Source organism: Trachemys scripta, chromosome 7, assembly GCF_013100865.1.
Source record: "Trachemys scripta elegans isolate TJP31775 chromosome 7, CAS_Tse_1.0, whole genome shotgun sequence".
NCBI classification, from domain to species: Eukaryota; Metazoa; Chordata; order Testudines; family Emydidae; genus Trachemys; species Trachemys scripta.
Window position 1 is genome coordinate 111,999,384 of NC_048304.1, and position 14,419 is coordinate 112,013,802.

The window sequence follows — 14,419 nt, forward strand, 5'->3', positions numbered from 1 at the left end:
GGGGGCTTGATCCTTTGGGATCAGGAGAACCTTTTTTCTTTTAATGGGGTATTGGTTTTCATAACTATTTGTCCCCATAATGAGTGGCAGTGGTGGTGATACTGGGAAACTGGTGTGTCCAAGGAAATTGCTTGTCTGACTTGTGGTTAGCCAGTGGGGTGAGACCAAATTCCTCTTAGTCTGGCTGGTTTGGTTTGCCTTAGAGGTGGAAAAACCCCAGCCTTGGGCTGTAACTGCCCTGTTTAAGCAATTAGTCCTGAGTTGGCACTCTCAGTTGGGTCCCTCCAGAACCGCATTGTTACAGTAGCACTTCAGTGAGGACACTACTATGCTGACAAGAGAGCTTCTCTTGTGCGCGTAGATAATCCACCTCCACGAGAGATGGTAGCTATGTTGATGGGAGAAGCTCTCCCATAGACATAGCGCTATTTACACTGCGGCTTAAGGAGGTATAACTGCATCTATCAGGAGTGTGGATTTTATACATGCCTGAGTTGTTATACTGATGTAAGTGTATAGTGTGGACTTGGCCTTTAGTTACTGGCTGAGATTTAACAGTATTATAGAAATACTGGTGGGTTTCTTAAGTCAATTTACTACCTCACAGAAAGAACTCCTTTATGTGCAGCTGCAGTGGGCTGGAGCGTCAAATTTATATAAATTGTACAAACCAGAGGCTGATGTGAAAGACTGAACCTTCAAACCAGGTCCTGGGACAGAATCCTGATGGGAATCCAGCTCAGTTGCTCCTTGTAGTGGCTGAGAGTGACGTGAGGGTTTGGTTTCACGCAAGGGTTTGTTTCAGGATGTTGCTGGACAGAGGGAGGAATGTGCCATCATTCATCTGTTTCTGGCTGATTGGCCTAGTTTTATATCTGATAAATGTTTGGACAGTTTTTCTTTAAGTGCTGTATAATTCTTTTTATAATGGCATTCTGTGTATTAAAGATGGACTAAATATAATGGTAGATGTTGAAATCCTCTGAAAGTATTATAAACGTGCAAAGCAGTTTACAAACTCCAATGACTTAAGTCGGGGGTCTGCAACCTTCGGCACGTAGCCCATCAAGGTAATCTGCTGGCGGGCCACAAAACATTTTGTTTACATTGACCATCCGCAGGCACAGCCCCCCGCAGCTCCCAGTGGTCATGGTTCGCCGTTCCCGGCCAATGGGAGCTGCAGGAAGCAACATCCCTGCAGCCTGCACCTCTTCCCGCAGCTCCCATTGGCTGGGAATAGCGAACCGCGGCCAGTGGGAGCTGCGGGGAGGCCGTGCCTGCTGACGGTCAACATAAACAAAATGTCTCGCCAGCAGATTACCCTGATGGACCATGTGCCAAAGGTTGCTGACCCCTGACTTAAGGCTATGGCTACGCTGTGCAGCTTTTAGTGACACAGCTGTGCTGCTAAAAGCCGCACAGTGTAGCTGCTGTTTGTCGGCATGAAAGAGCTCTCCCGCCGACAAAAATCTTTCACCCCCCACGAGTGGCAGCAGCTTTGCTGGCAGGAGAGCGCTCCTGCAAACAAAGCGCTGTTCACACTGGCACTTTTAGTCGGTAAAACTTTTGTCGTTCATGTGTGTGGGTTTTTTTAACATCCCTGAACGACAAAAGTTTTGCCGACAAAGTACCAGTGTAGATCTACCCTAAATTCACAACACTCCTGAAAACGGAAAATATTGTCCCCTCTTTTTATATGGAGAAACTGGAACAATGAGACCTTGACTTGTACAGGTCATACACAATCTGTTGCAGAGCTGGGAATAGAACCCAGATCTCTTGGCTAAATCTCATTAAATTAGCTTAATGAAGAATGTTTGCGACGGTTTTGTAGCTGTGTTGGTCCCAGGATATTGGAGACGGGCAGAACAGCTCTGTGTAAGCTAGAGAGCTTGTCTCTTTCACCAACAGAAGTTGGTTCAATAAAAGATATTACTGTACCTCACACACCTTGTCTCCTTAATGAAGAATGGCCTTTTTGCTAAAACACCAGTGTAAGTTAGTATTTTAAAGTAATACTTAAGTACAGTATTTTAAATAAATCCACTTGTTCATTAAGTGTGGCTGGATTATTCCTACTGCTGTATAAATGTGGTATTAAACTACAACATTAGTTTAATACATCTTGCTTCATAACATGAGTGTTCCCAGGCTGACGTTTTGCAAGGCCATTATGGAAGGAGTAAACTTGGCTTCTGGGAATTGGAATACCTGGTATTGTTCTTTAGCAACCCTGTTTAGTGGAACAAAGGAGTAACAGTGACAGCTGTGCAGGGAGCACTCTTCACTAGCTGGAACGTTGCTATTAAGTGGGGTTAGTTGTGGGGGACTGTCTGCAAGAATGAGAGAGAGCCTAAAGGATGTCCCTATCCCGAACTGGGCATCTGTGAACCTGTCATATACTTGTATTATAGATGGCCCATGTATGGATTTTACAGTAAGATCACAAGGTGGATAAACGTTGCTAGTTAAAGTAATAAGGCTTTTAAGTTGTGTTTTCAGTTGCCAATAGGAAATAATCTTTCCAAACATTTTTACTTAATAAATTTAGTTGGGTTATCTCATACTTGAACAGTCTGTAAACTGCTCAGCTAACTAACAAACAAGTAATTAAACCCTACTTGGAATAATAGTACATTGAGGTTTACATTTAATTTTATAAACATACAAACATCTAATAGATTATCATTAAATAGATGGTAATTGCTGGGTTATGAAAATTGACTGTTGTAAAGAAGCAGTTACATGTAACTAAATACTCCAAATTTAATTTTTTTATTTGTAATCTGCTAATATCAGTGGGAACGGAAGTATAATCCAAACTTGTTTTGGCCTAGGACTTTAAGGATCTATTTCCAAAAGCACGTTGAAGCCATTAGGCAAGAAAAATGAAATCCGAGCCTGCTGTTTTGTAATTCACAACTTTGTTGGTTTTAAATGTACTTCCGTATTCTAATTCCATATTAAAAGACTATTATCAGATAACTAAATTATCTACAAAGTACTACAGAACTCAAATTCAACTTGAAAAGAGAATCTTAACTGCTTTGCATACTTCAGTACATACTGTATTGGAGTTCCTAGAATTTGGAATGCTCTTTATATGTCATCTTGCATTAATGCAAAATTATAACTGATATTTTTAAACTCTCAACAGTCAGGAAATTCAAACTTATACTATTTTGCCTCACTCTAGCTGATAACTTTAGCAGTGTATTTTAGATACAATTTTATATCTAAGGTAGCTATCATCATGGTATCTAAAAGCACAATACTGTATGTACAGTGTGGTTCTTAAGATGCTATTGAAACATACCTTTGAATTTCCTCAATTTTATGTTTAAAATTTCTATCAGAATATTGCAGTCATAACTTTTTTCCTTTTGATTTCTTTATTTTTAAGATAGTTAAACCTAGACTTTTCCTTCTTTCATGCAGGCTGTGTGTTTTGAGTGTGGGGAGAGGTTCTGAGACTATGCTCTAGGAATGCTGACATCTTCATCACCACATTTACTTACCACCTCCTCTTTATTTAAAAAATGATGCCTTCGCTAGTGAACTGAAGAAGGGAGCGTTTCTGTTTTCTTCCTCTGGTGTCATGCTCCATCCAATGAGAGTTTATGGGCCTCTGTAAACCCTAGGCCTGGTCCAAAAACACAAGTTGCACTGGTTAAACTAAAATCAGTGCAAAACCAGCCCATGCCCTGCAAATGAGGGAAATCATTTTTTGAGACTGTAAAGAAGTATTAAAATGCCAATCAAGGTATTCAACATTTATACATAAGAAACTGAAGAAGGCAGTTAATGTTTTTATATTGCAATCTCAGCAAAATAATGCTCTAAAAGTTCTTTCAGTACTTGTAAGAACCCAAGTACTAGCATGGATAACAATACTAACAGTGTCTTGTTTAATAATGCATATGCCTATTCTATTGTATGAAAACCTATACTGTGGTATGTAAATATTTGTCTGTAGTTTTCTTTTGTCCTTAATCACCTAAATACTAGTATATAGGTAAATTGAAAGCTTATAGTACAGTTTCTTTACACATCATAATAGCACAAGATTTTTCTTTAACATACTATACAGCTACAGAGTTTCAGCTCAGACTATTTTTATAAACTCCTTTATTCAAAATTACTGGCACACTGGGATGTGGGATTCAAAATAATCCATTCCATGGAAAACAAAGTGTTTACATTCTTGCTGTGTTTATATACTCCTCAGCTTCTTGCATGGAAGAATTTTTAGTAGCTTCCTGAGGCTTTTTATTTATTTATTTATTTTGGCTGGAAGACTTGTAAAAATTAGATTTTCTGTCCTTAATTGTCTTAAACAGAAAAACAACCCCCCCCCCCCCCCAAATGGCCCTGTAAGTATATTGCTTTCATTCTTTGTGCCTGATAGTTCTGTTAATGTATTTTGAACTAGTAAAATAGTCCTGTTTATGAAAAAGTGAGACTTTATATTTATTTTTATCAGGTTCAAGCCATTTTTTCCATTTCAAGTTATGTCACCTGAGGAATATGAAGATCGGGATCTCAACATACAAGATTTTCCATTGACAGAAGGCCGACTTAAAATTACCTTAATAGAATGTACAAGGTATGTCCTATCCTCCGCTCTGTCACTCTTTTTGGACTAAGTAATTGTTAGTGGTTTTCAAGTACAGGATATTATTGCTAAGGTTGTTTTGATACAAGAACACTGCAACTTCACTCTCCTGATCGAATTCGTACTATAATATAGCTTTTTTTAATTAAAAATTCTCTTAATGATCAATTGAAACATGGAAAACACACTCTAAGCTGTTTTAGATGATTCTGTGGGTGTATATAGATAATTTTTCTTCCTCTTTGCTTTTGGTTGCTTTGCTCCTACTGCTTATTTCCAGGGCCAGCTCCAGGGTTTTGGCTGCCCCAAGCAGTCACAAAAAAAAAAAGCCACGATCGCGATCTGCGACGGCAATTCGGCAGAAGGTCCTTCGCTCCGAGCGGGAGTGAGGGACCGTCCGCCGAATTGTCGCCGAATAGCTGGACCTGCCGCCCCTGTCCTGAATGGCTGCCTGGAGCCAGCCCTGCTTATTTCCCCCTGCCACATCCCCCATCAAGTAAGAATTTATAGGTTCATAGGCTTATTGGTGACTTCATAATTTAGTTGCTGTGGAAGTGATTTTAACATTGAAAATCAAGCCTAAAGCAAGTAAAACTTGTTTTTGTGAAAATGCCCTCAAATTCATAAAATTTAAGGCTGGATGAGACTATTAAATGATCTAGTCTGACCTCCTATATATCACAGACCATTACATTTCACCCAGTTCCCCGGTATTGAACCCAATAACTTTGGTGTTTCACTAAAACATTCACCAGCTCACTGCTGCGGCAATACAAGCTATACGAAAGAAGAAGATTAAAGCATAACTTGTTTTTTGGGAAAATATATTTTAGACAGGCATCTAGGCTTAATTTGAAGGCATCAAGAGACAAAGAATCTGCCACTTCCCCGTGGTTAATTACCCTCATTGTTATAAATTTGCACCAGATTTCTCATTTGAATTTGTCTGTCTTCAGCTTCCAGACATTGATTTTTGTTATGCCCTTTTCTGCTAAATTAAAGAACCTTTTAGTATCTGGTATTTTATCCACATTGAAGGTATTTATATGCTCTGAGCAAGACAGCTCTCAATCTTGTTTTTCATAAACTAAACAGATTGATATCTTTAAGTTTCTCCCTATAAGGCATTTTCTCCAGTTTTCAAATCAATTTTGTGGCTCTTTTATACCTTCTTCAGTTTTTCAACATCCTTCTTCAAATGTGGGCACTGGATACAGTATTCCAGTATTGGTCTCACCAATATCGTATACAGAGGTAAAATCACCTTTCTACTCTCCTGTTCATCCAAGGATGATATCAGTCCTTTTTTGCCTCTGACAACATGTGTTCACAGTGAGATGTAGACAACATGCTTGTTCAGTATGACCCCATGATCCTTTTCAGAGTTACTGCTTTCTGGGAGACAGTCTCCATTTCTCTAGTTATGATCTCATTCTTTGTTCCTTGATGTGTAACTTAGCATTTGGCTGCATGAAAATACATTTTGTTTGAATGGGCCCAGTTTACGAAGCAATCCAGATTGCCATGCATATCTGCTCTGTCCACATCGTTATTTATCAATCTGCAAATCTTTGTGTCATCAGCAAATTTTATCAGCAGTGATTTTTACTTCCAGATTGGTGATGAAAATGTTGAAAAGCATTGGGCATAGTATGGATCCAAGTCACCACCATTCAATGACAATTCCCTGGTGATTGCTATTTTTTGAGATCTGTCAGTTAGCCAGTTCATAATGCATTTAATGTGTGCTCTATTGATATTGTATCATGCTAATTTTCAAATCAGAATATTGTGCCTTACAAAATGCCTTCTTACATCTACTCAATTACATTTACCAACCAAATTTATAATCTCATTGGAATGAAATCAGATTTGTTTGACAAGACCTATTTTCCACAAAGTATGTTGACTGGCTCTGGCATTAATTGTATTCTTGTCCTTTAATTCTTAATCAGTTGAATCCCATATCAACTATTCCATTATTTTGCCAGGGATTGATGTCAGGCTAACAGGCCTATAGTTACCTGGGTCATCCCCCCTTGCCCTTTTTAAATATTGGTGCAACATTAGCACTCTTCCAGTCACTGAAATGTTCCTAGTATTTCAAGGTTTGTTAAAAGTTAATATCAGTGGGCCAGCGATTGCCTCACCCCACATTCTTAGCACTCTTGGCTGTAAGTTATTCAGGCCTGCTGATTTTTAAAATGATTATCCCTAATAGATGCTGTTTAACATCCTCCATAGTGACTAATGGACTGGAAAGTACTTCCTTATCCTTATGTGATATTGGTACATCATCGTGTTCCTTTTCTAAAACCGGAACAGAAATATTTATTGAACACTTCTTTTGCCTGTTCTGCACCACTGTTAATATCTTTACCATCTCCATCTAATAATGGGCCTATACCATTGCTAAGATTTCTCTTGTTCCTTCTATACTTAAATTCCTTTTGATCATCCTTAGCCCTGCCAGCTATAGATTTTTCCCTTATGTTCTTTGCTCCCCTTATCAATTTTCTACAATTCACAATTTCTAATTTATATTGCTTTCTATTTATACTCCTTTTTTCCATTTGTTATGTTACTTTTTTATTTCTAATTTATGCTTTCACTTCACCACAGAATCAGGATGTTTTTTTACCCACAATTGTCTTCATTCTGGATTGTGAAATTGTGGCTTTTTGGCCACCTAGAAACTCCTCTTGAACTCCCGATTTTCATTCACGTTTTTCATCTGAGGTTTTCCTTCCAATCAATTGTGCTTATAATTTTCCTCAGTTTGGGAAATTAGCCCTTTTGAAGCACAGCCATATGTATCTTGTCTTCCGACAGTGGCCAATGCCAGGTGCTTCAGAGGGAATGATCAGAATAGGTAATCCTCAAGTGATCCCTCTTGTGTTGCCTATTCCTAGTTTCTGGTAAGCAGAGGTTAGGGACATTCTGGGCATGGTATTCAGAGTTGCATCCCTGATCATCCTGCCTAATAGCCATTAATGGACCTATCTTCCATGAATTTATCTAGGTTGTTTTTTGAACCCTATTTTGGCCTTCACAGCATCCCCTGGCAATGAGTTTCACATTGCCTGTGACTGTGTGTTGTGTGAAGAAGTACTTTCTTCTGTTTGTTTTAAACCTGCTGCTCATTAATTTCATTTGGTGGCTTCCTAGTTTTTGTCTTTAAGAGAGTGAGTAAGTAACACTTCCTTATTCACTTTCTCCACACCCGTCAAGATTTTATAGACCTCTATCATATTCCTTTTTAAAAGTCTCTTTTCCAAGCTGAAAAGTCCTCTTACTATGTTTTTTAATTTGGGGCATACAGTTAATTTGAGCCTCTGTTATGGTGTTTTTAAAAAGTTTCCATCCAGTTTGCAATCATTTCACTTCTGGGACTGTACCTTTTTAATTTCTGTTTAACTAGCTTCCTCATTTTTATGTAGTTCCCCTTTCTGAAGTTAAATGCTACTGTAGTGGGCTTCTCCCCTGCTCCCTCCAGGGATCTTAAATTTAATTATATTATGGTCACTGCTATATATAGTGTTCCAGCTATATTCACCTCTTGGACCAGATCTTGTCCTCCACTTAGGACTAAATCAAGAATTGTCTCTCCCCTTCTGGGTTCCAGGACTTGCTGATCCAAGAAGCAGTCATGTACGGTGCAAATAAACTTTATTCCATCCTGAGGTGTTGTATCCAGTCAACATGGGGATAGTTGAATCACCCATTATTATTGAGTTTTCTATTTTTATAAACTCTCTATCTCCCTGAGCATTTCACAATCATCATCACCATTCTGATCAAGTGGTTGATAGTATATCCCTACTGCTGTATTCTTATTATTGAAGCACAGAATTTCTATCCATAGCAATTTTATGGTACAGTTTGGTTCATTTAAGATTTTTACTATATTTGAGCCTATGCATTCTTTCACATATGGTGCCACTCTGCTGCCAGCATGACCCATTCCATCATTGCTATATATTTTTGTGGCAAAGTGGGAATGTTCTTACAGTTTTGTCTGAATACTGTGTATGCGCCTCAGTTTCTCCCGTGTTACTCAAGTGTCTAGGTGGTGAGATAAGGGTGTGTGATTGTTGCAGAGACCCCTGGAGGGCAGGTGTGACTGCCGTCTGGCTGCCCAGACGCAGACAATGACTGACACTCTGTAACCTGGCAACTGATGGCCGAGTCTGTCCTCTGTAAGACTCAGACATGGGGTCTAGAAGAACAAAGCGAGAGGTGGAGGCTAGGTGGCCTGTTGGCCTGAGAAAGAGATGGAGGAAGGCAGGTGAGCGTGACTGAGGCTGGGCTGCTGGAAGCTGGTCAGTCTCCTGGTTGGGACTCAAGGGGGGGTAAGCCTAGGACTCTGGGCTCTGGATTCCGTCCCCTTCCCCCCTCCCCCCAAGATGTACTTTTTTGTAACTTCCTGCTTTCTGTGCTAATAAGATCTGTTCTGCGCTGTGTTCCAGACTACTATATCTTGACTTTAGTAAAGCTTTTGATACTGTCTTGCATGACCTTCTCATAAACAAACTAGGGAAATGCAACCTAGATGGAGCTACAATAAGGTGGGTGCAAAACTGGTTGGAAAACAGTTCCCAGAGAGTAATTATCAGTGGATTACAATCATCCTGGAAGGCCATAACGAGTGGGTCCCACAGGTCCTGTTCTGGGTCCACTTACAAAGTTTGTGGACGATACCAAGCTGGGAGGGGTTACAAGGGGTTGCTTTGGAGGATAGGAGGATAATTCAAAATTATCTGGACAAGCTGGAGAAATGGTCTGACGTAAATAGGATGAAATTCAATAAGGGCAAATGCAAAGTACTCCACTTAGGAAGGAACAATCAGTTGCATGCATACTAAATGGGAAATGACTGCCTAGGAACAAGTACTGCGGAAAGGGATCTGGGGGTCATAGTGGGCCACAAGCTAAATATGAGTCAACAGTGTAACGCTGTTGCAAAAAAAGCAAACATCATTCTGGGATGTATTAGCAGTACTGTATTAGCAAGACACAAGAAGTAATTCTTCCGCTCTACTCTGCGCTGATTAGGCCTCAACTGGAGTATTCTGTCCAGTTCTGGGCACCACATTTCAGGAAGGATGTGGGCAAATTGGAGATAATCGGGAGAAGAGCAACAAAAATGATTAAAGGTCTAGAAAACATGACCTATGAGGGAAGATTGAAAAAACTGGGTTTGTTTAGTCTGGAAAAGAGAAGACCGAGAGGGGACATAACAGTTTTCAAGTATGTAAAATGTTGTTACAAGGAGAAGGAAGAAAATTTGTTTTTCTTAACCTCTGAAGATAGTACAAAAAGCAATGGGCTTAAACTGCAGCAAGGGAGGTTTAGGTTGGACATTAGGAAAAGCTTCCTAATGTCAGGGTGGGTAAGCACTGGAATAAATTACCTCGGGAGATTGTGGCGTCTCCATCGTTGGAGATTTTTAAGAGCAGGTTAGACAAACATCTAGACCATCCCTGACGGCAATACTTAGTCCTGCCACGAGTGCAGGGAACTGTACTAGATGACCTCTCGAGGTCCCTTCCATTTCTGTGATTCTTTGACTAATAATTCCTTCTGTTTTATCTCGCTGGTGAGAGTCACTGCTGACTATGAAGTTGAGGGTGCATGGGCCCTTTGAGAGGCGCATAAGGCTTCCCCCGGTGTCCTATCCATGTGGATTTGCTGCGGGGAGCTCACGGCATGGAACAGGGGTGCTGAATGCTCTGAGGTTAGACTCAAGGAGGTGCTGAAGCCAAGGAGGCTTGCCCTAGTGACAGTGTGCCCTGAGGAGAGTCACCCTGTCAGAAGGTCTTGTCTGACTTCATTCAGAGCGGTACCAGAGCACCAAGCCAGTGCACTCAATGAGAATTTTGTACCCTGGTATTACTGTGTCCTATTGATTATCATCATTCCATCCAGATTCTGGGATGCCTATTATAATAATATGGTCATTTAATACAAGGCACTGAAGTTCACCCATCTTAGTAGTTAAGCTTCTAGAATTTGTATATAAGCACTTAGCTAAAAAGTGATACATTTTATATCTGCCATCATGTGATGTAATTGAATGGGCCTTTTCTTTCATTTGACTGTTTTTCATAACATCCTACCTGTACTTTATCATCATCCATCCTCTCCTCTTTATTAGGATATAGAGAATCCCCATTAATAGATCTTCCACTAAGGGATGTCTCTGCCTGAACTGTGTGCTCCTTTGCACCTGTTAGTTTTCTCCCAGCCCGTAGTTTAAAAACTCCTCATGATCACTGATCCCAAGGTAGGCAACCACCTACTTTAAGTCCAGTATTTAATTCATCTTTATCTTTTAGTTACCTTGTGTTGGGCATAATACTTTCTAGATAATTTTCTTATACAGAATTTTCAGAAATTTTAGTGTTGATTTACTACTGGCTGCATGAGACCTCCAGCATGTTTTCCAAACTGAAGTCCCCCATAACAATACAACTTTTTTTCTTTCCAGGCATTATAGATAGATGCTTAAGAAGTAATTTATTCTGTTCTCTGGTTTGATTTGTTGTTTTGTAATAGATCCCCACCAATATTCCTTCCTGATCTTTAACTAGCATGCTGATCCACATGCATTCAAAATCCTGTGGTTCTGAGTTACAAATAACTATTAAAATCAGTAATGGTGTCTTTAGAGTCCCCACCTCTTACTCACATGGTCCTTCCTAAACAGGTTATAACCAGTGATTTTAATATTCCAACATGCAAACTGTCCCACAAGGGTTCAGTAATGCCAATTATATCAATTTTCTTAGTGATGAGTATTTCCAGTTCCTTTTGCATGTTACCTGAACTCTTAGTTTTGATATATATGCAGCTGAAAAAATTCTTCTATTCCCATTCTTTGTCACATCATAGAATCATAGAATATTAGGGTTGGAAGAGACCTCAGGAGGTCATCTAGTCCAATCTCCTGCTCAAAGCAGGAGCAACACCAGCTAAATCATCCCAGCCAAGGCTTTGCCAAGCCACGCCTTAAAAACCTCTAAGGATAGAGATTCCACCATCTCCCTAGGTAACCCATTCCAGTGCTTCACCACCCTCCTAGTGAAATAGTGTTTCCTAATATCCACTATCAGTTCAATTTGTTCATGGCACACAGCGTTAGATTATTTTGTATTTTCCTCCATAGCACCTTCCCCTTGCATTGTATATTATCACCCTTCCAGCTAGTCTCTTGCCAAGAAGATCAGCCCCTTCTCCCCCCACCTGTGAGAGGCATGTCATGCCATTCATAAAGCCCACTTTCAGGCTGGAATCTGACCAAATGTTTCAGAGAACAAAAATGCACAGCCAACAGTTGAGCTCCAGTATTTTCTGCCTTCTCTCATTTGTTGGCTCTGAAGGATTTTTGAGAAGGTCACTTCCTCTTCTTTAGCTCCCTTGCACGATCCCTGAAGTCTTCTATAATCTGACACAAGTCATTGGGCAATGTGTGGAATTCATAATCTCCTCCAAACTTGCAGTTGAACTAAGAGCAGTTCTTTATTACTTTCTTGGCACCCTCACTCTCCTAGAAGAAGATAGCATTGTACATGTTTGAAATGTATGGAACTTTTTATCTGGAAATGCTTTTTTTAAAAAAAAAAGTACGGTATTTATATTATTTTGAATTACAATGCAATGTTAGGTTACTCTTTGCATTCCTAATGACATCATAATTCATGATAACGAAACTTGAGCAGACTGTCAACAGAACCTCAAAAGGTCCTTAAAGCCATTTGATTTACACGTGTTCCATTGCAAATTTGAGACGATTCTAAACTATTTAGTTGAATTTGAAAAAATAGCACCTGGCACAAAATAAATTGCTGACTTAGTTAATGCTGCCATTTAAAATTTAAAAACTTGAATTCTCGCTAGTTTTTCTTTATGTATTTAGTGTGTGTTCTCTTTTAAAAACTTCCTTAAAAGTAAAGGTTTCAGTACTCAAAACAACCAGGCTGACACAACTAGAAACTTGTTCTACAATTTGATGCAAAAGGTGGTGTGACCCAAGTGGAAGTTTCTGCTGTGATGAATGTAGGAACTGTCTGTAATATTTTATGAACTATCTGTATGGCTCTGTATTAATCATTTTGGTATTGCTACTCGGTACAGAAGGGTTAAAATGATGCCCCTGAGTCTGAGCCAAAGACATGAAGTGTTTGTATCATGTAACTGTCTGGGGTGATATAAGTGGCCCATTAAGGACTGGCTGGAACCCAGGCACCTCAATAGAGGATCCAGAAAGACCATGGGGAATCCCAGTTGACACTTAACAAGGGGAAGCTCACAGCAGACGGAACATGTGAACTCAGCATGTGTGATGGTGCTGCCAGTAGGAGCCAGCTGAGGTCACTCAAATAGGGTGAACTGCAAACAGAACGGGACAGACAAACCCCAAAAGCTGGTGGATATTCCAATACTTAAATTTATCAAGCGAGCACAAAACAACTTCTGTATTACCATACAGGTTACTCAGAAGTCCAAACAACGCAGTTCCCTTAAAGTGCCCAGCCTCAGGCCTCCGTCCAGACACACACGTCAGATATGATAATGATTACTGAGAATCTTATCTCATCATATAAAAGAAAAGGTTCTTCCAATCCCAAAGGATCAGCCACAAACCCAGGTTCAATTATAACTTAGATCTTACCCAAAATACATGCTTATAGTCAATTCTGATTAACTAAACTAAAATTTATTAAAAAAGAAAAGAGAGAGTGAGTGTTGGTTAAAAAATCAATATACATACAGACTTGAATTCAATTCTTGAGGTTCAGATACATATGAGAGATGAATTTGTAGTTGCCAAAAGTCCTTTTAGATATAGTCCATAGGTTATAGTCCAATATCCATATTCAGGGTGACTCCAGTCAGTAACTGGGGATCTCCATCCTTATGGCTTATGGTTTCCCCCTCTTGAAACCCAAAGCAGATCTGAGATGAAGTAGGATCACGTCCCAGGGTTCTTATACATTTCCAGCAGCCTTTCTGTCTGAGAAAACAATAGGCCTAACTCTCCTTCTTCCAAACATCCTGGCAATTAGCACAGGGTAATTTATCCATTACACAGTTCAGATACAGGTTACCACAACCTTCAAAGAGACATATAGACAATAATACTATTTCACTCAAGTATCATCATAAATGTGAATATTCCTTTTTTTAATCTTTGAATTAAAGCTATAGCAATAGACAAGACTTGTTTGCTTACATCACAAGACCTGAGCAAACACCTACCCTTCTACCTCTAACAATACAGACTTACATTTCAAAGCACTATTCATTTACCTATCTTCCTAACCAGTCTCTACAGATCAGCCATGGGTCAGGTCAGTGAGTTCTCTCTTTCTGGCCCTGTCACCTTTCAATGAGATATTATATTATACTCATAATGTCACAGCACGTCTTTGCAGCAGGAGGATAATGAACTGAGAGGTGACAGGAGGCTATGGTAAGAACTGGGCTCACAGGGGCTCTCACCTGGAACTAAGACAGAGGGATAGTCAGAAAAGGAAACAAAGATGGTTCCTACTGGAGTGTGGCTCAGGGGAGCCCTGGTTTTAGCCAGTATGAACACTTGTGTCTCTGTGCTAAACTAAGGACTTCCCAATACTGTTTTCCAATTGACTAATGAACCTCATCTGTTTTGACAAGGCAGCATAAAGTCACTGCAGATACTTGCTGAAGTGCATTGATCTTAGAAAGGGATAAAAGTCTCTGAATAGGAGTTCCCTCAGTCGGACTTTCTGGGCAGAGCTCATGGGGAGAAACAGGCACACT

General features: G+C 39.8%; 1 protein-coding gene across 2 annotated transcripts in view; it reads left to right on the top strand.

Moving 5' to 3' along the window:
* PDZD8 (PDZ domain containing 8) overlaps window positions 1-14,419 on the top strand; it is a 134,063-nt gene that overhangs the window by 34,291 nt on the left and 85,353 nt on the right. The window contains exon 2 of one of the 2 annotated variants that reach the window (XM_034775433.1): window positions 4,484-4,606. The exons of the other annotated variant lie outside the window; for it this stretch is intronic. Coding sequence (XP_034631324.1) covers window positions 4,484-4,606 — 123 coding nt within the window. The remainder of the gene's footprint in view (window positions 1-4,483; window positions 4,607-14,419) is intronic. 2 annotated transcript variants of the gene reach the window in all.